This window comes from Pecten maximus, chromosome 12 (assembly GCF_902652985.1).
Source record: "Pecten maximus chromosome 12, xPecMax1.1, whole genome shotgun sequence".
Taxonomy (NCBI): Eukaryota; Metazoa; Mollusca; class Bivalvia; order Pectinida; family Pectinidae; genus Pecten; species Pecten maximus.
Genome location: NC_047026.1, coordinates 14,461,143 through 14,487,168, shown reverse-complemented (window position 1 = coordinate 14,487,168; position 26,026 = coordinate 14,461,143). Strand labels below are relative to the sequence as shown.

General features: G+C 34.7%; 1 protein-coding gene across 2 annotated transcripts in view; it reads left to right on the top strand.

Annotated features, from left to right (window-relative positions):
• The window catches only part of LOC117339538, a 32,958-nt gene extending 9,119 nt beyond the window's left edge, over window positions 1-23,839 (top strand). Inside the window, exons 2-7 of one of the 2 annotated variants that reach the window (XM_033901210.1) lie at window positions 7,847-9,029; window positions 18,241-18,288; window positions 20,278-20,584; window positions 21,061-21,250; window positions 21,465-21,650; window positions 21,847-23,839. In XM_033901210.1, coding sequence (XP_033757101.1) covers window positions 7,847-9,029; window positions 18,241-18,288; window positions 20,278-20,584; window positions 21,061-21,250; window positions 21,465-21,650; window positions 21,847-22,131 — 2,199 coding nt within the window. In that variant the 3' untranslated portion in view covers window positions 22,132-23,839. The remainder of the gene's footprint in view (window positions 1-7,846; window positions 9,030-18,240; window positions 18,289-20,277; window positions 20,585-21,060; window positions 21,251-21,464; window positions 21,651-21,846) is intronic. The other variant, XM_033901211.1, reaches the window with a different exon arrangement.
• The last annotated feature ends 2,187 nt before the right edge of the window (window positions 23,840-26,026 follow it).

The following is a 26,026-nucleotide window of genomic DNA, read 5'->3' as shown; positions in this document are numbered from 1 at the left end:
AATGACCATTAATGACCTATAAACATACTTTAAATTGCCTTGATTTTCAAAGTGTATCATATTGAATATTTTTATAACACCTTCAGGCTACTTATATCATATTCACGCAAAAGTTTGTTTGTACATGTATCCGTAGTATCAGTATAAACCATTTTATACTACCTATTAGCAGTGTCAAAACCACATTTTTGTATAAAACATTAAATAAGAAAAATAGTTCTTAGTATATCTACTTAATTATGAAATCATTCCTCATTACTCATCGTAGCGTAATCCATGTGTATTAGGATATGAGGTATGAGAGCAGATACCTGGTCATGTTAAGTCGTTAAAATTGACAACCTGTTTCCTTATTGTATGTACCTGTATTACACATTTCCCAAACAATCTTACTTAAATTTGTAATTATAAACCTGAAATACCTGGTATCACATTACATTATATTACATGACACAATATAACATAACATTATATTACATTACATTATAATACATTACACTTTACCAACATTACATTATATTACATTATATTACATTACATTATATTATATTACATCACACTATACAAACATTACATTGTATTACATTACATATTACATTACATTGTATTACTCTACATTATATAACATTACATGTTACATTACATTTTGTTACATTACATTACATGTTACATTACATTAACAGTTTTCCTGATATCCACTTAAAGGAAAACTATTTTTATCAAAATGATAAAGATAGTCTCTAGTTTCTTAAAGCCTGTGTGGTTTACCTTTTTGTAGAGGTAGTGTTGCTTTGTTGTGGATGTTTGTTTTAGTATAAAGCGTTCTCTGTATTTCGTTTGACTACTCGACTCGATTAAAGTATCCCGATCTTATATTGCAGCATAGAGACAGAGGTCAATTTCTTTTATTATATATTATTCTTAACAACGAATTAAATTACTTACTCATTTTTCACCCCTTACTCAACATATTGTTTACCAACGGAGATTTATTTTGACAACCAATTGAATTAGAATTACAGCCTACTCAATTTTCCTTCAGCTGCCGATCCCTCCAAACTAGGGTTGACCTGTCGGTCTGTCTTTCAACGTTAAATTATCCGCGTGTGGCTTTCTGACCTATTGTCCAGCTAGTGGCTTCATAAATAAAACGGTGTTGGATCAAAGTAATTATCAAATTGCCAATTACTCATCGAAATAAGTGTAAATATTTACGTAAATCGGTTTATTGGTAACGAAGCAGGGTTCTTATCCTTTGAACTTAGGTATCAAATTGTCCTCTTACCAAATTCGTCAAATCTTGTTAGTATTCACTATCTTGAACATAACACGGTATCATATCTGATTATGTATAAATTATCAATATCAAATAAATCATAAAAATATCAAATTGTTTACGAAATTATCTAGGAATGGTAAATGATAGCTTTAAAGTCAAGTAAGCTGACCAAGCTCGTCGTAATTTTGCCCTGACCACACAAACTAAAAGTTAAGATTTGGATTAAAGTGTTATACTGTGGCCTTATTGGCTTGTAATTAGCTTGGACCACTTCTTTTGACTGACGTGGAGTTAAAAGGTCAACTTTGACCATTAATTGCCTCATTTAACACTCATATTAATGTGGTTTAAAACTAAAACCGACACGTCTCTGCTCGAACGTCTAAGCAGTAAGAACTACCCAATCGGACGTTAAGTAGAGTAGTCATGGTTCTCAATGTATCGAGCTATTGCCGTTTGATGTCTTAATGGATTCGACCTGTCTGATATCCTCGTTATATCTAGGTTAACAAGGTCTACAGTACCCCACTGCGGGTTCATTACGGACAAAGTATTTTCAAGGGAATGATGACAGGAGTTTTTTGTCCCATATATAGTGATATTGGAGAAACACCATCTTATTACTTACTATCTTTACGAGTGCTCTTCTTCTTATTTTAATTCAATGTTGTTGTCTTACTTCATGTTGTTATTTTGTAACCGCATTGTGTGGATATGTAAACATTATGAATAATAATGATAAAAATAAAATAAACAAACAAATAAACAAAACTGCAATAAAAACACATTATTCTTATGAACACGAGCCAAATCAATGGCCTACAGATAAGTCAGAACAAGACACTAATATATATGTATAAGGAAAACTTACTATTTTAGGTTGCATTCGTTTCATATGTACCCCTAAATACCTTGGAAATAAGGACAAACTCATATTCTTATGTAAACAATACTAATTTTATCGTCAGGCTTTTAGTGTGTTTGGTATAAGTGTGTGATATATTTGTAATAACATATTGCAATGAGTTGAAAGGCTACATTTTATGTCAGCCTTCACCATGAAATATCAATAAGAGTATTATTTCATGAAATAATTTAGTTTGGAATTATCAATAATAAAATTATGTTTTAAATGGTAATAATGCTAAGAGAATAACATATATATTTCATAATAACATAGATGTCTTATTCATAATGAGGAGTATCATAAAGAAAGACAACACATAAGTTATATGACTATACCTTAGTTTCATTTGATTGTCAAGGCTCTGTTATAAAATGTAGTTATAACTGAATTAGCATTTTGAATGAATTTTCAAAATTGTTTCTAATAGGAAGATTTTGAAATTTACAAGCATAACATTCTTTGATGTTTGATTATTGAGTTACTATTTTATTGACTGATGAAAGACAGAATACCATTATACTAACTATACTTTGGCTCTATGAGTCCTAATATATGAAAATAGTTCGCGTTTCCCAACGTAATCAATTAAAAGCAGGAACATTGATTTGTTTACTACAAATAATAGTGAAGTGATTTTCAATGCGTTATTATTATTGCTACTTATCCGAAATACAATCAATTTTAAAAATATAAATATAAATAAGGGGTTTCCCTCTCGGTGTTGTAAACATGAAGTAGGTGGTAAACAAGAAAATATTGTTATGTACGAATGACTGAACACTTATGGGGACATTTCTAGGCCCAGTTCATACACTTCTAACAATGTACATGTGTTTGTGCGAAATTGGACGAACACTTCATTTCAACCCTAAATAGTTGCTTAATCTCCCTCATTTAAAATGCAAAAGAAGTTATATTAGAAATAGATATACTCTCTATTCTCTACGGAGCTAACCGTGCTTTTAACCACATTAAACAATAGAATGACGTCATAGAAATCCATTTTGACGTATCATAAAGAATAGATATTGTTGAAATTGAATGACGTCTTATTAAGGTAAAATCAATGAATACTGTAAGTTATATGTAATATATTAACCGCGGGGCCGCGGTGGCCGAGTGGTTAAGGTGTCCCGACACTTTAACACTAGCCCTCCACCTCTGGGTTGCGAGTTCGAAACCTACGTGGGGCAGTTGCCAGTACTGACCGTAGGCAACCTCCAAAACCTGGCACGTCCTTAAATGACCCTGGCTGTTAATAGGACGTTAAACAAAATATATATATATATATATGTTAACGTTAATATAGATGACGTTTATTTTGTCCGGTGTAATTATCTCGCAACAGATAGTGTCACAGCAGAGGGGCACTAACGAAACACAGCTACAGGAGTTCAGGAATATAAGTAAAGCATAAGAAAAGGGACTGATATATGGCCCATAGTTCATTGTGTATAACAGATCAATTGAAGATGAAATCTACAGAGAACTTTAAATTACTTGCCTCTCACTATATCTTGATGTTATATTCAGGCCTAATTTTCTCTGTAGAACCTGCAGGGGCAAATATTGTATTTAGAAGATTCACACGTAAATACCAAAATATTAATTATACTCTCTAGAGTACGACTTAGAATGGATCTGTATAAGGGTGGAACAACTACTGTGTTAAATATCGACATGCTATTGTAAGAAGTTTAATTCTTTCACGGACTTTATTCTTGCATACAATTAGGCATACATACAATCATCTATGACAACAATCATATCAAATTATGCTATTCACGTGTTTGTATATTATGCAATCCTTTTATATTAGAATTCGATTTTGAAATACACCTGATTGGTGGTAATACAATTTAAATTTGTAACATTGTAAGCGGTTGTATTCCTAAAGCCATGCTTCTGTATAATTTCTTTGTCGATGTTCATGGTCACATGGCAAACACTCGTCGTTTAAATGAATGGCTACAACGTATATTATTGGCCAAAATGAAGCAGCTGTGATTTTTTTCTCTCTTCTATAATAATAGAAATCATACATATTTTCCTGAGATTTTTCAAGATGCAGAGTTGGGTATTTCTGGACTTATTAGTTAGTCAGATCAGTATGGTATAATTAATATTTACCAGTCATTATGTGTTTTAAGTAGATGTTACCTTACCCGATATTGATAGTGGTTAATATACATGAAATGTCCTTAGACCTTAGACCTTAGAAAACAAATATGTCGTCTGTATCACATTGCATAATGCGCTCAACGCACGGACATTGCTGAATCGATGGTTTCGTCCGTGACGCTTGGTCGGATGCATCCATTGTGTTATTTGCAGCCACATGTCTCCTGCTTTTTCACGGCCTTGTGAAACATCATACCGTGTATGACCTTGTTGTTGTGGAGAATCCCTCCAATCGTGTTCAGATTCCAATGTGCCTAATTTGACCTTATGGTATTGTTTAAAACTATTGTTTGTCGTTGTTGGATTAAATGAGCTGTCCACGTCACCGTGTGCCCCTGTGCGGCATCATTGTGTTGTTCATGGTTCGATAAATTGCATGGTCACTTGTTGTCGATACTAGTATAAATTCCACAGGGTATTTACAATCAAATTATGCGTACAAATATGAACATTGTGCCTCTTTTTAAGCGTAAATAAAGCAATTTGGTGGTTTTATCTTATGAATGATATAAAGTCGTAACGGTCCACCAGCACATTGATTTCATACAGGGTTACGATACAACAATGGACAAATACATGTAATGGAGATTCTAATGGGGTTATAGACAAAATTATGAGAACAAAAATCTAATCAGTTCTGAACTATTCAGGGAATACGACAAGGTCAGGAAATAACGAACCTATTGTCATGAGAATTGACATATTTTTGCGCCTCCCTTTCCTATGTTGCAAAAACTTATTATGTTTTCCATGTTAATTGTCTCAATATCTCGAATTTTTGGAGAGATGAGATAACTTAAGGTGAAAGGTAAAGCGTTAGTATGTCGTTAGTTGTCGATACAGTACCTAGACAGAGAGGTTCAACTATATAGTGTTACATTTGTTATTAAAGTCTGAGTTTAATATCTTCAAAACTATGATGAGATAAGTGAAGTATTATTTTAATAGTCTAACTTTACACGTGTACACTATGTTAATTTTGTCAACATTTTAAAAGTTTTCCAATTATTAGATAAAAATACAATCCGGATTTTTGTGTTACAATCCCAACGTAGCAAAAAACGTTTTGGGGATTGCAAAAGGACGGTTTTATATCAAATACGGTTGCAAAATTCATCTTTTTTTTTGCTTGATATGATGGATGGATTGTGTGTCGAGAATCATAGTCTAATATAAACAGCGAGTTATGGTCTAGGAATTGTGTTTCTGTAACTTTCACCATTTCACAAGGTCGAAATCTGACCTTCTTTGTCCCATTTTCGGTTCATGGTTATTTTCTATAGGATATTCTGAATTCATTTAAAGGTAGGTTTAAACCAATTTTGTGTAATCATTCAAACAAATAATGTATGAACACAAACAGCTGTGCGCTATCGTGAGCTGGTAACATGAAATACCCGAACGTTATATCATAGCGTTTTATCTACAGTACAGACGTGTGTGTGTTTATAAATATAGATTTTCCTACATTTCACAAATGAAACTGACCTTTTTATGTTGTGAGTACAATACGGCGTTAAGGGCCGTTCAGGGGTAAAATCACATGTAATTGTTAATGTTTTTAAGACATTAACGGCCAATAATTCTCTCGGGTAAGACATTTACTGTTTTATGTGTAATATTAACTGTCATACATTGTATAACTTTTGCACCTCGACGATTAAAGTAATCGCCCTAATACATATACTAATTTTACCGCTTTTCTGATTGTGTAATGTTTTGAGTTGAACTTATGAACACTGCATGTGGGTGAAGAGTTTTTAGCTTGGGGTCTAGACTGAATATTGTCAGCCCTTTATGTGTTAATAATATATGATAATGACCTCACGAAGGACTTTGAAATGTCACTTCACTAAATTGTATGGTATATGCTACACTTCACACCTTCATACAATATTCAATAATCGTAAATAACAGTTTGTAAACTGAACTATAATTACTGACTGTTACGATGTTTATATGATTTCTGACATCATACATATTAAAAGGAGACATCTTACTTCCTACAGACCCTTCCAACGAGGTGTCGCAAACAAACAAACAAACAAAAATGTTTACACTACACATGTATTAGCATGTGTGTTCTGTGCAGAAACTTGTTACAATGTTTAACAAGATGTACCACTATGATCTAACTTGATTGAATATGGATTATCTTACTTGACTGAATATGGTTTGTCTTGCTGACCTGAATATGATTTGTCTAACTTCACTGAATTTGGTTTGTCTTGCTGGCCTGAATATGGTTTGTCTAACTTCACTGAATATGGTTTGTCTTGCTGGCCTGAATATGGTTTGTCTAACTTGACTGAATATGGTTCGTCTAACTTGACTGAATATGGTTGTCTTACTTGACTGAATATGGGTTTTCTTGCTCGACTGAATATGGTTTGTCTTACTTGACTGAATATGGTTTGTCTAACTTCACTGAATATGGTTTGTCTTGCTGGCCTGAATATGGTTTGTCTAACTTCACTGAACATGGTTTGTCCAACTTCACTGAATATGGTTTGTCTTGCTGGCCTGAATATGGTTTGTCTAACTCCACTGAATATGGTTTGTCTTGCTGGCCTGAATATGGTTTGTCGAACTTGACAGAATATGGGTTTTCTTACTCGACTGAATATGGTTTGTCTTACTTTACTGAATATGGTTTTTCTTACTCGACTGAATATGGTTTGTCTTACTCGACTTAATATGGTTTGTCTTACTTGACTGAATATGGTTTTTCTTGCTCGACTGGATATGGTTTGTCTTACTTGACTGAATATGGTTGGTATAAGAACATTTTATATGATGATTTGTAGGTTTTTTATGGATGCATATGGTTTACGTTTTACAAAACAAAGTATGATTTTTTCAGAGTAAATACGGTATTATAATGAATCGCATATACATGCATATACTTTATACAAGCCTTTTAGCAGATATCACAAATATTATCAAGACGCTTTTACCAACCGTAGTTCTATTTAGTACAAATGTAATAAATTTATTATTTTCCATAAATTTCTGATTGCTTCCTATTTTCTGACGCTTGGCCCTGACCAATGTCATGAAATGCTGCTGACATATATCATATCATGGTATTAATTATTAATGAATCTCATAACGTGGCTTAATAGAAAGACCGCTGAATTATTGATATGTACACAGAGGGGTCTGTGTTTTATTCTACAGACTATCGATAATATGTACTTTCAATCCGACACACGCGACCAGTTTGGACGTAGATCGACGGTATCTACATCCACGTGCTATTATGGTTAATACTATGTTTTTATACGTTTGTATTCTTCTGTCGTGTGTTTTATCTGAGTGAAACATAAATTAATTATGGGGATACTTTTAATAGCTGTTTCTAGCTCCAGTGGATCGTGATAAACATCTAGATAGAAACCAACTCACTTTTCACAATATCATGCACCATGTGGAGCGTTTGACATTTGGTTTTTATTTGTGGTTGGTTCTAATTTTAGACGGAGAGTTCCAGTTCCGGATCCGGCAGAATGGAACGAATCAAACCGGAAAAGATACCACGACAAAGAGTACAAAAAATATGGCGGAACGTCCGGTGGGCGACAGGGTTTCCGGACGAGACTGTTCACATTGAAGCGAATGACATAACTCCTCATGTGGCCCTCCGTAAAGTGGCGCTGTTATTTGAGACAAAGAAATACGAGGAATGTGCGACACTTATCAGGAAAATGAATTATGTGACTTTGGGGAGCATTCTGGCGGAAGTTCCTTTGGAGGTTCTTTACGATTCCATGCCATACAGTCTAACAATCCTAGAGACACTCTACGTGAAACTCTACGATACTAGTAACGAGAACTTCCCGAAAGACCAACTGTGCTTGGATCAGTTGTTGAAACGAATGGTTGTATGTTTTGCAAAGCTGTCCCAAAACCAAACAAAGGCAGAAAAGTATGATATAAAGTATTATCCTTCGTGTAGAAATATCTTACGTGTGGTTTTGTCGGTGGAACCTCAGGTGAAACGTCAGATGAGACAGAAAAGACGTGCGTTGGACAGGTGTCTTAAACATCTAGGCCAGCACGGACTAGTTGACTGCTCAAATGGACATCTGATGCAACTCCATGACGCCATGAAACTACAACTTGAACAGATAGTGTCGAACTATCGAAGTGCTTTAGTGACACTTGACGAGCTGAGTCTTGTAACATCTAAACACCCGTCCTCTAGATCCGTGACATTCGGAAAAGCACCAAGTGCCGCAAGCCATCAGAGACTCATGCAAGTGACGCGTACAGACGTTCAAAGTCGAATCATTAAAAATAGAACTGTTTATGATATCATGGAACCAACACTTACAAACCAATGTCTGAAAAAACTGATGACGATTCTAGAAAAAAGGATCGAGTATGATAAACTGGCCCTTTTTCATGACACTGAGCTACGGAAATTGTGCGAAGGGCTTCCGGAGGAGATGTCAATGTGTATGACCTTGAGGCTTTTTGCTCAAGGTTACGGTGTTGTGTGTCAGCTCCTTAAGGAGGTGTCTGAAGAAGACGATGGTGTAACTGAAGATGAAGGAGGTCAGTCGACGGACGATGAGTTACTTTCACCAATCCCACATATGGACAGGATTAAAACATTACCTGGACAGATGAATGGCTTTCACAATTACAGAGGCAGCGGTTAGTATGTTTATTGTCCGTCCAAATATGTTCTCCGTCCGTCCATTTGTCTGTAGACCTGTTGGTATATGTGTATCCTCTGTGTGTGTGTCCCCGTATGTGTGTCCCCGTATGTATGTTTTCATCCATGTACTACACATTGTGTTTATTTCATGCATTGAACGCTGTCACCACTAAATATACATATAGTTGACAAGTCGTATGTCTTCTTATCCGTTCGTTTTTCTGTCAATCTGTCTGTACGTCCATTCGACGACTTACCCTGTCCATTTTCTAAAGCAAGACTTAGAGCCTGTGATATTTTATGTTTGATTTTCGTGGTATTGTCCAGACAAATTATTTTGTTTTGAAGTTTGACATACTGACATTTTATCTGGGAGAGAATGTCACATGCTCTTGTTGTGCTATCGACCATTCTTCTCCGGATTTAATGTTATCTTATTACACTCTACCGACATTTACAATGATCTAGGTCAAGAACAACTGAACACGATTCATATGAAAGGGTTCAAAGGTCAAGGCCTAAGATCGCCGTTACTATTTAAAAAAAATATGTCAAACAATCACACTTACTTTTGTAAGATTGATATTTCATTTCTTGCATTTATTCATCTTCAAAATCCGTTAAATTGGTGATATAAGCACTTTAATATACGAGGCAACGCACCATAAAAAATGATACGGTTCATCGGATTCCTATAATTTAATACTACCAAGTTTATAATGCTATGAAGTGATGACTTTGTAATTCCAATGATACCAAAGGGTAATTAATTCACGTAGTTCCTGGGATATCTTAATATATATCCACATATATTGTTAATTTAATGGAAATTCGTTCAACTGTAGTAGTTAATGAGCGATGTAGAACATTACTATATTTGTAGAAAAGTACATATTTCAGCTGGTTACGTTAGAGGGAGTAAACATTAATAGCTTTTAAATACGTACTTTTTTTTTTTTACATCTAGTTGAAAAAATCATGACGTTGGAGGTATTTCGAGGAGAATTTCATACCAAGAGTTATCTCTGTACACCTTCAATTGTAGCTTAATTGATTAATTAATTGAGATCTTCCGTCGTGCCATTGAATGCATATGGACTTGATATACCATAATCTTTAGAATGTGTGATCCTAGTCACAGGGGCATGAGAACCAGTCTATAATGAATTCGACCATCTCTGGATGTGTAAGGATTATGTTTAAAAAGTACAAAGTCCTTCGGGGAAACGCATGGTAAGATACGTCACCTAAAAATAAAAAATGTATAAATGATAAATAAATAAATAAATAAATATGTAAATACATTCTGCAATACATAGTGGTATATGACGATTATCTTTTGTATCGTCTACTAAGGACATTTAAATGACTACATCCATTACAAAATTTCCTGAACGTTATTATTTTTTTCTCTCTATTTCTTTGTTTCTCTTTCCTAATGCCTTATTTGGCAACGTCTTTCTTTTAGCCATAATGTTGAACGTCTGCCAAAGTGAGTGAGACAGTGGCTTCCCCAGTCCGAGACAAACTATAGTCTACTTAATTCTCTGTGGCGGACGTTCACTCGGCTTTAATGAGTGAGTTCGACAGTGTCAGTGTACGATGTCTGTACATGTAACATTACATATTTGTGAAATGGCAGTATAAAAGCGACCGTCTACCTGTAACATTTTCGTAAATGTATCACGTTATCGAAAACCTACGACGCAGTATATGAATTAACAATGTTCTGTCGGTATACAAGTTGTTTTGATCGAAAATGCATTATGGCCAAGACGTCGCCATTATATTTTAACCTATTACATTAAATAAAAAATACAATTCCATATCAGACAGGTGAAATTCCAGAAGACAATATTAAAAGAAATTGTGTAAAACGATATAGTTTAACATATTTTAGTAATTCGATCCACATTATATCTTTACGATTGGCATGTATTAGCGATTTGTATGTCCACCTGAGCATGGTTCTCTATACAAGCCATGTGAAAAAGTGTTGAAATAATATTCTAAATGTATAATATATAATTGTTTAAACTCTATCGTCACGACTGTTCCAATCAGATATTTTGATCTGACATGTCGACTTGAATGTCCTATTTCTGATAAGTATAAAGATATGTTATTCAATCCAGAACCCCAGACATACTAAGTTAGGTTTTCTCAAAGTGTTGTTAACTTAATGAGTCCGTAAAAAAGTCACGATGTTGTCCTCATTAGATCAATTTAAATTCCACATTAGTGATTTTTTAATTTGAATTCCAGTCCAATTAGACAAAACATTTAAGCTTGATAGCATTACTAATGTATGTGGGAGAGTTTGAGAAAATCCTTTACTAATTACTCCTGATTCCAGATAACGTAAATATAAACATACTCGGACTAATTGATTTTGGGCTAACACGGTTCGGTGTAGACGTATTCGGAGATTTGCTGTTCATGTGATTATTGTCCGGACTACTCAGGTTTCTTTAAGACAATCCAGAACTAAACCATCAAAACGAACTATAGAATTTACATGTATACGTAGTTTAAACAGTATTTTATTCAATAGTTATTTAACTACATAAATAAATGTAGAAATAATCGGATTATCGATATTTACTGGATACATATTTAGACTTTTTGAGATATGAAGCAATAATTAAAATGAAGGCTCAGTATAGAAATATCCGGATCAAACGGTTCATTGTAAATATATCCGGTATCGGAAGGCTCAGTATAGAAAAATCCGGATTAAAAGGTTCATTGTAAATGTATCGTTATCAGACGGCCCAGTATAGAAAAATCCGGATTAAAAGGTTCATTGTAAATGTATCCAGTATAGAAGGCTCAGTATAGAAAAATCCGGAATGAAAGGTTCATATTATATATGATATATGAAGTTTCGGTGTGCATACGTGTATGTCCGGACTATCAAGACTCTATTAAAATGTATGTAGCGGGCGAAGAAGACTTGGCGAAGACGTATCCGGATAAACGAGATTTGTCGTGATCGTTGCTGCATTGTAGACATTATGAAGCTGCTCAGGATTTTAATGCTGTAGATGTATATAACGGTATACCGCTCGATGAATGCATTTATATCGGCGATACGTGCTGATGAATTCTAGGTGGTCCGGGCTATTTGCAAAACACAATGCGGCCTTGTAAGCTACACAAGTGTCGGAACTCGATGGCTTGTCAGCTTGAATTCAAGATGTTGAAGTTATCGCAATAAAATGTATCCACTTATGAGAATCTCCCCGGCATCATTAGACAAGAATGTCTCTATTGAAGCTCTATACTGCAGGAATTTCAAACAAAATTGTATCTTTATGAGTTAACTGACTTGTCAACATTAGGGAGTTTTGTCTGCCTCTCTTAGCTAAGTTTATCTTATCAACACACCTGACCAAACACCTGTGACAATGCCTATCGTTCGGGTACCACCAATATACCCAGTCATTGTTTGACGATCTGTATACGGTATGATAACCTTATAAGTTACTGTAGGAGTTAGAAAGCATTGTAGGGGAAATATAAAACATTATGTTGTAGGATAGTCGACATATTTTAATACACATTTCGCTCGTCTTTATAGCCAAATATTTGAAGAGGGCAGGGTAGGTTTCAATGTAAAATATATTGCTAATAATAGTTCATTTGGTATTATCTTTAAACAATACAATGCGATTATGTAGCACACAAGACCTATTGTTGTTTGTTTAACTGATGTGAATTTTCTGCCTCATTAAGGATCACAGGGGAAATGTTTGAAGTTTTATACATTAAATAAATGTTACTATATCGTTACATGGCATTCATCCATTGCGTGTTATCGGCTAAAATCGGATATTTTACCCCGATAACTAGATATTATCGTCATACGATGCTAAACACTTAGGTGAAGACTTTATTTCATGCATGACACTATAGAACGATATGCATAAAAAGTGATGGCCCTATATTGAACGTTTTTGACGTTTTAGTGCAGTATATATATATTGAAGGATTTTATAAGAGAAAGAATGAACAATGTAACTTCTACGTCAATTCCAACAAACACCGACCCGATAATTGCCGAAACTTACCGAGCTTTGTCGAAATTCTCGTCAGACTTTAATCAATTTAGATTTACTTCTCGCCCATACCTCGCATTGTAAATAGATATGGCGCCGGACAACTTCTCCGTTTTTCTTATTGCCACAGAGTGATTCCATAATCATATGGACGCTAAATAACAAGCACCATAAAATACGGTCGTTGCTTAATGCGTTCATATTTCCGTATACGCAGGCAAAATGTCGTCCCCGTAATAACGCAACTATACGTTGAGAAATAAATGTAACTGTCTTCTCACGTGCACAATGGTATATATAGCGTATCTATATTTAGTAACAAAGTATTCACCAAAAACAATAATTTCTTTCCTTTTTATTTATGGTGTAAACAAATCTGTGTTTTAAACCTATATTGATTTCATAGTCAATCTAGGGTTACATATGAATTCAGTCTCTTGAAAAATAAATGATGTTGATAATTTAAACATGTGTAATACCTCTGTAGCTTAATTTATAGTATACTTGGAATTTGAGTGACATGTCGATTGTTGCTTGTATTTACGACATCGCTGTTCTGTAATCAGTATTACCGTACTATTAACATGTGGGGTAATTTATCGCCATTTTGGATTGATTTTACGACCGTATTAAAACGTATAAACAACAAATACCGCCTTTCCATTCCACATTATGAAGCTGGTTAAATGGAGGTCCCATTGTATCAAAAGTTTAGGATATACACGGCTAAAGTAACCCGTTACGTAGTCGATATTCTATTAACCAGGTATTCAAAACTTATTGAAACAGGTATGCAAATATTTTGACGACAAGCTGATTACTTGTGTATTGGAATGTTTACCGGCCATTTTTATTACTGTCTATGCAGGTAAAATTTCACCTGTGTCTGAACATCACAATGGAACTGCTTCTATATATTTTCGATCTTTTCATATTTAAGACCAATTACGTAGCAATTATCATATTATAATCCGCTTTATCGTAAAGGACTTATTTCTATTGTCAAACGAAAATGAAACGAAAATGAAGATAGTATTTATCTTTAGAACCAAAATAGGGTTTTGTTCGAAGATTTCTGAGATATGAACTTGAATACACGGCCTTTTACTCGCCATTAGAATTAGTTTCTCTCGATGGCCGACCTTATTTTATAAGTTCATATTATGTCAAACGACTGTCTTGTTAAATCTCTGTGCATTCTCATAAAATACGATATTAAAAGGACAATTCGTGGTATGGTGTTCAATTACGAAAAAGAGCGATGTACATTGTCAAGGAACCTTGGATGCTCTAAAATTCTGCTGAAGATTTGTTCTCTCTTTCAACTTAAATTCCAAAAGAATAGATTATGATATTGCGTTACAGCATGTAGGGCCATGGTATCCTATTTGACGACAAACTATAAATAAAATTAAAAGAAGAGAGAGAATCAAAGAATTGCATTGTCGCAGTGAACTATTGTTTGGGTAGGGACCCCTGTCTAAGGCACTAAACTACCCCTACAGTCTACTCAGTTTTTGTCGAGTTTAAATAATAAAAAAAACCTTAACATGATATATTTTCAATGATATTATTACCGGTATAGTTCCGCGTTTATCATTTGCAATAAGACCTTGCTTATTATGGTTGTTTGTACTCTAATTCTTTGACTACGTATATTATATATCAACCGTTATTGTGTGTACGTATATTATATATCAACTGTTATTGTGTGTACGTAGACTATATATCAACTGTTATTGTGTGTACGTAGACTGTATATCAACTGTTATTGTGTGTACGTAGACTATATATCACGTGTTATTGTGTGTACGTAGACTATATATCAACTGTTATTGTGTGTACGTAGACTATATATCAACTGTTATTGTGTGTACGTAGACTATATATCAACTGTTATTGTGTGTACGTAGACTATATATCAACTGTTATTGTGTGTACGTAGACTATATATCAACTGTTATTGTGTGTACGTAGACTATATATCAACTGTTATTGTGTGTACGTAGACTATATATCAACTGTTATTGTGTGTACGTAGACTATATATCAACTGTTATTGTGTGTACGTAGACTATATATCAACTGTTATTGTGTGTACGTAGACTATATATCAACTGTTATTGTGTGTACGTAGACTATATATCAAGTGTTATTGTGTGTACGTAGACTATATATCAACTGTTATTGTGTGTACGTAGACTATATATCAACTATTATTGTGTGTACGTAGACTATATATCAACTGTTATTGTGTGTACGTAGACTACATATCAACTGTTATTGTGTGTACGTAGACTATATATCAACTGTTAGTGTGTGTACGTAGACTATATATCAACTGTTATTGTGTGTACGTAGACTATATATCAACTGTTATTGTGTGTACGTAGACTATATATCAACTGTTATTGTGTGTACGTAGACTATATATCAACTGTTATTGTGTGTACGTAGACTATATATCAACTGTTATTGTGTGTACGTAGACTATATATCAACTGTTATTGTGTGTACGTAGACTACATACCAACTGTTATTGTGTGTACGTAGACTATATACCAACTGTTATTGTGTGTACGTAGACTATATATCAACTGTTATTGTGTATACGTAGACTATATATCAACTGTTATTGTGTGTACGTAGACTATATATCAACTGTTATTGTGTGTACGTAGACTATATATCAACTGTTATTGTGTGTACGTAGACTATATATCAACTGTTATTGTGTGTACGTAGACTATATATCAACTGTTATTGTGTGTACGTAGACTATATATCAACTGTTATTGTGTGTACGTAGACTATATATCAACTGTTATTGTGTGTACGTAGACTATATATCAACTGTTATTGTGTGTACGTAGACTATATATCAACTGTTATGTGTGTACGTAGACTATATATCAACTGTTATTGTGTGTACGTAGACTATATATCAACTGTTATTGTGTGTACGTAGACTATATATCAACTGTTATTGTGTGTACGTAGACTATATATCAACTGTTATTGTGTGTACGTAGACTATATATCAACTGTTATTGTGTGTACGTAGACTATATATCAACTGTTATTGTGTGTACGTAGACTATATATCAACTGTTATTGTGTGTACGTAGACTATATATCAACTGTTATTGTGTGTACGTAGACTATATATCACCTGTTATTGTGTGTACATAGACTGTATATCAACTGTTATTGTGTGTACATAGACTATATATCAACTGTTATTGTGTGTACGTAGACTGTATATCACCTGTTATTGTGTGTACGTAGACTATATATCAACTGTTATTGTGTGTACGTAGACTATATATCAACTGTTATTGTGTGTATGTAGACTATATATCGACTGTTATTGTGTATACGTAGACTATATATCAACTGTTATTGTGTGTACATAGACTATATATCAACTGTTGTTGTGTGTACATAGACTATATATCAACTGTTATTGTGTGGACGTAGACTATATATCAACTGTTATTGTGTGTAGACCTTTATATTGTGATACTCTATAGTACTATATACTGTATATGTAGACTATATATTAACTCCGATATTGCTATTCCGTGTAGACCTGTATATTGTGACACTTTACATATATAACCCTTTGCACACTGTGACCATCTTTTACCAGGATTAAGGTTTTTAATGTGACACTGTTGTTTATGGCCCTGTTTATAGTGGCCCTCGGTTATATGATCGTGAATCGTGAATCGTTGTAACTGTGATCATCTGTGTATCTGGGAATCTCTATTGTCAAATTATGCATATGCCTTGAAACGATGTAAACAATGCATGTCCTGTTTACTGTGTAACTGTGTATATGCCCTGTGTAATGTGAAACCGTATGTATGCCCTGTGTAATGTGAAACCGTATATTTGCCCTGTGTAATGTGAAACCGTATGTATGCCCTGTGTAATGTGAAACCGTATATATGCCTTGTGTATTGTGAAACCGCATGTATGCCCTGTGTAATGTGAAACGGTATGTTTGCCCTGTGTATTGTGAAACCGTATATATGCCCTGTGTAATGTGAAACTTTATGTTTGCCCCGTGTACTGTGAAACCGTATGTATGCCCTGTGTAATGTGAAACCGTATATATGTCCTGTGTATTGTGAAACGGTATATTTGCCCGGTGTAATGTGAAACCGTCTATATGCCCTGTGTAATGTGAAATTGTATGTATGTCCTGTGTAATGTGAAACCGTCTATATGCCCTGTGTAATGTGAAACCGTATGTATGCCCTGTGTAATGTGAAACCGTATATATGCCCTGTGTAATGTGAAACCGTATATATGCCCTGTGAAATGTGAAACCGTATATATGTCCTGTGTAATGTGAATCTGTTTAAATGCCCTGTGTGTTGTGAAACTGTGTCTATGCCCTGTGTAATGTGAAACTGTGTATGTGGCCTGTGTATTGTGATGCTGTGTATATGTTATGTGCAATGTGAAGCTGTGTATAATGTGAAACTGTGTATATGACATGTGTTTTGTGAAACTGTGTATGTGGCATGTGTTTTGTGAAACTGTGTATAAGGCCTGAGTGTTGTGAAACTGTGTACTATGACACTATTTGTTCAATTCAACCTCTAGGAATGATTGTTTCAAGCAAGATTTTACGATATAACACATGGGAAGTTGTCACTTATTACCGACCACACGTTCCGTGTAAAGGCGCATTAGGAATATGTTCCAAGTCCCTGTGTAAATATATATATGTTGTACATTCACGGATAATTACCGTACATTTCGAATGGTTCACCCCACAGGGACTTGGCGTGAACTTCTAGCCAACGGTACATGGATATATATAAATGTATATTGACTGTGGTTGTGTTTTGTGCCAAGTTCCTGCGGTTAATCTAGTCTGGAGTCATTTCGATAATTTTTGAATGGATGCAATCAAAAAAATGTTTTACAAAATATGAAATATATATATTCGACCGGAAAACAATATCTTCCGTGTTTGGGATTTTGCCTATAACAAAAGCATGTTGTTACGTTAAACACGTGCAATTGCTTGCAGACTAGCTCTATGTGACAATATAGATGTCCTATAATCATTTTTTTGTTTATAAAATCATAAGTTTGTACTGATAGTCTGTATCTAAACATCCTGTAGGTGGCAGCACAAGTCGTCTACGAAATGGGACAGGGAGAAAAAATACAGGTCAGTAGGCTATGTGTATTGATGTTTATTGACAAATTAACAAATGAACTAATTATCTACACAGGGATCCGAGAATTAATTACAGTTTTAATATATTTGGAAATATGTTAAGGTGTATAGAACATTTAAAAAGATTTTAGGAGACTTGATTAACATTCAGTAAATATGACATTCCTCTGTGTGTCTAGGCGATAGAGAAGAATGTATTTTTACCGAATGTGAATTATCTAGACTCCGAAACCTTCTAAAATACTCTTTACACACTATGATACATGCAGGTCCAAATATACAGCGTCAGGTCCCTGTGTAACCAGTGACTAACTTCTGTTAGTTTACTAATCATAATGCACAATCTTCACAATTCACTACTTTCACTAACATTAATACTGACTGGCTTCTTGGTTAATATTAAACTTTATAACTAAACAAATATATCAACGTATTTGTTAAATTGTGGAGGTTTAAACATAAACATAATAGAAATGACCATTATCGCACCTATAAATAGTACCACGTTTTGTTCGTAGTTACGGGTTATGGTTTTCGCACATGTAATACAATATCGGAAAACTATCAAATTAGAAATGTACATACATCATATTTTTCCTCCAGGTGTCCTTTTCTAACTTTATTGGACGGTCTACTGTCCAACTTCTCCATGAAAATACTAAAATAACCTATCTACATGATGAATGTACAAGTGACGATGCATATCGAAAGCGAGGCAACATAAAGTTCGGTATGAGTAGCTGTCTCTTTTTGACGTTATTAGAACAATTTAACTCTTTTTTTCTAAGGATGTCCTCGAATGCTGTTTATAACATATTTGCTTTCTCTTTTTATTTCGGCGGAATCTGTCGTTGTTTTCTTTCGAACATGTTTATGTTCTGCCATGTTGCTTACATTAGAACACGTTTTAGCAAAGCATTATATGATTCGGAAGATAAATATTTGGCCTGAACCAATTAAGCTTAAGCCCCAATTTGATATATAGAAACATAGGAACTTGAGAAAAGTGTATTATACGGTAGACAGAATACATACATGTATCATTGGGTGGAAATATGTCCCTGTGCACGTGGAGAACATGTTTGTAAAATTCGAATTTCGTTCACTCTTTTCCCAATATTGTCTTACCCTTGTTCATTCAAAACATCTTACCCGAACATAATACATGCATGTAGATTGCTGTTGATGAACAGTTAACAATACATTTATGTTGTTGTTATAAAGTTGGTTTTTTATTTCTTTTGTATCTTTATTTATTTATAATATTTTAGCGTTTACGGTGGTACGGTGGTATGGGATACAGGCATATTCTATATAGCGCTATTTACATGAAAAAATGGAATGTGTTGCGACATTGGTATCAACGGCAACTGTGGTTGCTAAGTTAAAGTAGGTCCAGTGAATCTACATAAATACACAAATACACCAGTATTGTTAACGAAATGAAAGACAACTCAACATTTTTGTTTAATGCCTTTTACGTATATTCACAATCCACAATTTCCTTCTCGGATGATCTATAGTTATCAAGCAAAGCGTGTATTGACACAGATTTAGTAGTGACGTGGTCAATATGTCTATAGGAGCTGTGCGCTTCAGCCATTATTGTTAGCCTACCTCGTGGAGAAGTTAAATATGCACCCATTTCCGCAATATTCAGTTTAATTTTTGACGAAATACTCACTTGACGTTAGCTTTGTGTACTGAGATCATCGAGTAACAGGAGCAAAGCGCTAAAATTGTGTTGATCAGTCCTTTCCAAACATGATGCCGTCTAGTTGACGATTCGTAACGTCACAAAGAGACGGCGTCATGATGATGTTACCAATTCCCGCGCCTATTAATCCTTTTTTTCACTGCGTTTACGGTGGTATAAACGCAGTCAGAGTTTACGAATCTGAAAAAGGGAGAGATATAGATATAGTAAAATAAAAGTATGTTTGTGACATTTCTGTTAAAATTGTTTCACATTTGTTGCAGGACTGAGGCCTTCTATAATATCCGGCCCGTTTCCGATGAAGCCGGATCAAAATGGAATCCGGAACGGTCATGCAAACCTTGTGCCACACTCTCTACAGTACACTGTCATACCTGTGCTCAATGGAGATACCAAACACTCGAATTCAAATTCTGATCATGTAACCACCAATGGAAACCATGAACCTGATCAGCATAAACTTGATATCGAGAGGCTTGAGCGGGAAGTTGATCATCTCCGAACAGAGTTACAAAACAGCACTGAAGTCATTGAACAGTTACAGGACAAAGAACGGGAACTGAACACCAGGTTTGTAATGGAAATATCAGTAGGTCATTTGGTGCGGCAGTTGTTGTGAGTCATTGTTGTATATCACTTTAAATTATGCTTCATCCTGTGAAATAATTCTTTGCCTGTTCCGCCCTGTGAAATAATTCTTTACTTGTTTCATCCTGTGAAATAAGTCTTTACTTGTTTCATCCTGTGAAATAATTCTTAACCCGTTTCGTCATGTGAAATAATTCTTTACCTGTTTCATCCTGTGAAATAATTCTTAATCTGTTTCGTCCTGTGAAATCATTCTTACTTTAATTCTTTAACTCCTTGTAATAGTAGATGAACCATTCAAACAGACCGGATTCTGGCTTCGTCATATCAAATTAAATCCCCACGGGCAGATAATTGTAATCGATTTTCAAATGCTATTGAATTCAATATAAACATTTTATTTGTTTGTTAACTTTTTCGACAGTTTTTTTTAACCAATGACGATGTATCCGTTACAGGCTTGCCAACTATGCGCCATTGTCTAATGATGAAACAGAAAACGGCTTTACGCAGTCGCAGGAGTGGGTTGGACACTACGCAGCCCTTTACTCCCACGGACGGATCGACGCACTGAAGACGCTTAATTGCCTGGAACAGCTAGACAACCTAACCGCTCTGAAGGATAAAATAATCTTTTCAGTCATAGTTGTAAGTACGATTGCGGTTATCAAACAAAACTCAAACATTAAATGGAATTTTTTTTAGTCTATATTTCAATTCCGATTAAACCTATAGAGTTGCATGTAAAACGTATTCCGTACATGTTCCACTATATGAAATTGGGATCTATTTGTAGCTAATTTCATTACGTTGATACTTTATTTCCATCGGTTGCTTATTTCTTTGTTTTAATCACACACAGCTGGCGTTTCGGGCGACGCAACAATCTGTTCATGAAATCCGCGGGAAACTACGCCATTTGTTAAATCTTCCCCACCCGGATATCCGGTCAAATCCACAGGTGCCAGTTCAGCAGCAAATGGACCGTCAGATCGGACAGTATCTCGCCGCAACTGCTGATAGATTTGATCTTTCTGACGTTATTAAGGTACATTTATTTGTACATATGCAAAATTTGTTTATTTTTAACCTCATTTTCTAAATAATATTATTTGAAATATTATCTATCTTTATTCTTGTACAGCGATAGAGCAATCAATGCAAAAAAAAATCAAAAAAAATCAAAAAAATCAATCAACCAATCAATCAATCAATCAATCAATCAATCAATCAATATTTTACAGGAGGTGTGTACTCAGATCTACGCTACACTCTATGATTACCCGTGCCTTAAGGAATGTGACGGCCTCAGGGATTACATCACTTCCTGTGTCCGTGTTGCCTGGGGACTTGCAGTTCAGAACCCCCCTTACTTCTTATCGTACGACTCCAGAAGATTCAACCCAAATCTCCACACTCGTGTAGAAGCTTGTGATAATCAAAACCCGGACATTTTCTCGTTTATGTGGCCTGCGCTCACAGAAGGATACGGCGGACCTGTTGTGCAAAAAGCGTTTGTGATCACGTGACACATCGCTACCGGAAATACGAAACTAGCCTATTGAATCACACTGTGCATATGATTGCAATGAAAACAGACTTTCCTTGTGATAATTTTATGACTGTTACAAGCATTGAACGTCTACAGATATATTCTACACAACTGATCATGCGCTGAAAACATATTTATTTTTTATATCATTTTACAAATAATGAATCGCTCTATTTTGTGACGTCACTTAGGAACAGAGACATGAACAATGTCTGACGTATTTATTGCAATGAAATTAATGTTGATTATTGACTCTCCAGCTCATCACACATTTTCGTAACGCCTGAAATGTTTACTGCTGGGCAGACGTTTTGGTGACGAAACTTGAAAGTTGTTTGTGGACCTGTTTTCTTACATAATATAATTGTCTTCTGCAACAATAATTATCATGCCTATGCATTTTTGTTTTATATGACGTCATAGATACTACGCGATTATTGTGCAGGCATACACATCATATCATACGCGCATGCGTGGATATATCGGTCAGATATAATTATAAACTCGTACTATCTCTCGATGCTATTAAAGACACACCGTCTCGTATAGAACATTTTACGCATTTTTTTCCACCATTTGCTTCCGGAAAACTTGAGCCAAACAATAATGGCGATCACAAGTATGTCTAAAAGTAAGGTACACATGATAAGCACAGCTACTATTGCGTATACCGAAGTAAAACTGTTCGGAACATATTCACGGCTCATTTCGTCGATTTTGTTAGAGGATAAGAACCGAAGGGTTCCGGGCAAACAAAGTTTTTGGTTACCTGAATATACATCAGTTTGTAAAACTTGATACATCGTCCAGTAAGTACACGTAATACACATGTTAGTTTTCATGTTCAACGTCAGCTGTTTATACTCTAGGCTTTCTGATAAAAACAGAACGCCATGGACAATATAAACTGATTCGTGACAATTATCTTATTTTCAAAATGACCTTCATTGACAGTTTAGCTGGTTTATCAAGCTGCAAGAGTTTAATACATCTATTATATGTAAATTATATACGTGTGGTACATAGCAAATTGAATCTGAGAACTGATATTGTACTATACAATTTTTAATTCCGTACCGGATCACATATTTGTGTGATACAATGAGAACTAGAATACCATCAGTTACGTAGTGGCCCAACAGTGAATGCTGGGTATTAAATAGTAAGATTCGTGTATTTGATGGTGGCAAATTTGAAAGTAGTGTTATGTTAGCTAACATCAGGTGTAAAAACTACCCCCAAAACGTCATGAGTCATAGTATACTGTACATGTACATATTTTGGCGAACTTGCATCTTAGCGAATCATGAAATTAACACAGATTAGCGCAAAATTGAACTTACGCAGCCCAAAATAATCTCCGCGGAAAACAATATACATCAACTGCGATAAGCGTTATCTTAATTTATCGAAATTATGTCAAAGCGAAAACCGCCCCAGCTTACTAACCGTTGAAATAAGACTACCACAAAATCGTGAATGATTTTAGTATGTACATGCTTGAAGGAAGTGAAAAACTAAAAGACAGAACGTACATATTATGCGTCAGTTTGTGAAGCTAGAATAGTCTCATTGTTAATAGTGCTTTTAATGTTTTCGTGTGTTTTTTTTACATTTTACCATTTCATTATAAATCAATATGATTTAAAGATGAATTGAATAATTTATATTGATCGAAGAATCAGATAAAAATAAAATATTTATATAATAATCTGTTTTGTTATCCATACATTCTCTATGAAAAGTTTGGTTTATTATCGTTTAACGTCCTATCAACAACTAAGGTAATTTATGGACAGTCTCTGGTGCGTGTGGCATGCATGCGTGTGGTGAGTGCGTATGTGTGTTTTGGGAGGCTGCGGTATGATCGTGTTAAGTCTCCTTGTGATAGACCAGAACTTTTGCCGATTTATAGTGCTACCTCACTGAAGCATACTGCCAAAACACCCAGCAGGACACCCCACCCGGTCACATTATACTGATAACGGCGAACCAGTCGTCCCTCTCCCAAAATGCTTAGCGCTTAGCAGGAGTATACATCCTCAATAAAGTTTTGGTGTAAGTTCACTATATATTTTGACGCCGAAAGTAATTAAAAGTTTTGAAGAGTTACCGTCCTACAAAACGAATTATCCTTACATCATATTTAGATATGGTACTTTTTTTTTCAAATCTCATTGGTTTAAACATGGTTTCGAGATATTGTTTTTTTGTAACTATAGAAATACTTTCTAGAGTCAATATTGCGTTGATGACGTAATGCCTCATGTTATCAAGATACATATAGTACGATTGCGCCTCTCTTTTCAAATAAATCTCATACAAATATGGAAATTCGGTTGATATCGACCTGGTTGAATATGAAATATTGACTTTCGGGCCTTATTGATGATCATCATATTTTTGTATATTTTTCATATATTAAGTAAGTGTCGACTATCATTTCACCGAGGGACACACATTTAAATGATCAGTGATATTCTAATATTCGCAAGCAAACAACACATTATGATTTGTTTGCTTACAATGTTCTGGCATTCAAATAGATCATAAATACCATACAAAACAAGTTCAACGCTTATATTTACATTCCTTTTACTTTTTTTTTTTTAATTTTTATTTTTTTTTAAATGCTATCATTCATATTTAAAATTCATAATCCCCGCCTTACCGACAGTCAGCAGATTTTTTGTCAGTCGTTGGAACAGCCGGAAGATGATCTCGTGCATTTTCGCAAACAAAATAATACATGAAAAATAAAAAAAATAAAAACTCAGTTGTGTTAATCATATTATTATCAACGTAATGCGCAAAAGGCATTTTTATAACAAATAATGTAGACAAAATAATTAGTCTTTAAACTTAATTATCCTGGATATTATAGTTCCAGTTTTTGTTGTATTAATATGCTGATAAGTGTAGCGCATGCTGGATGGCATTTAAACGTACATCAATGCCAGAGCTCTCAAACAGACTATATAGTGACAATGCCAGACAAATGTAAACATTACTCCATCAAATTTCACCTTGCAATTTATGTTTCCTGCGACTAAATAATTTGAACAGGACGAAAACGTAATTTGAATTGATACAGTGTATATCAAATTTGTATATGGTCATGAGGCTTAAATTTTGAGGTTTTACAAAATAATACTTGTCTACACAATATTGAAAATTCATTTAATATTTCTGCAGTTTTAGGAGTTCCAGCCAAATCCATAAAAATAAAAATCTCAATGAATATTTATGATTTTACAGTACTTATTGTTAAAGTACAATGTATTACCTTTATAGAGACAAATCCGTGTAATGTTTTTGTTTATTTCATACGATTTAAAACAGTCTCACATCTTCTGTCATGAGGTACAGTTTTATATAAATGGAGCAAGGGGGATAATTCAAATTGAATATATAAAAACTGAAATGGAAACTGACACCAACAGCCAGTGTCATATGAAGACTGGAGTCAATGACGTCAAAAGCCAGTGTTATATGAAGACGGAAGTCAATGACGTCAAAAGCCAGTGTCATATGAAGACGGAAGTCAATGACGTCAAAAGCTAGTGTCATATGGAGACGGAAGTCAATGACGTCAAAAGCTAGTGTCATATGAAGACGGAATTCAATGACGCCGACAGCCAGTGTCATATGAAAACGGAATTCAATGACGCCGACAGCCAGTGTCATATGAAGACGGAAGTCAATGACGCCGACAGCCAGGGTCATATGAAGACGGAAGTCAATGACGTCAAAAGCCAGTGTCATATGAAGACGGAAGTCAATGACGTCAAAAGCTAGTGTCATATGAAGACGGAAGTCAATGACGCCGACAGCCAGTGTCATATGAAGACGGGAGTCAATGACGTCAAAAG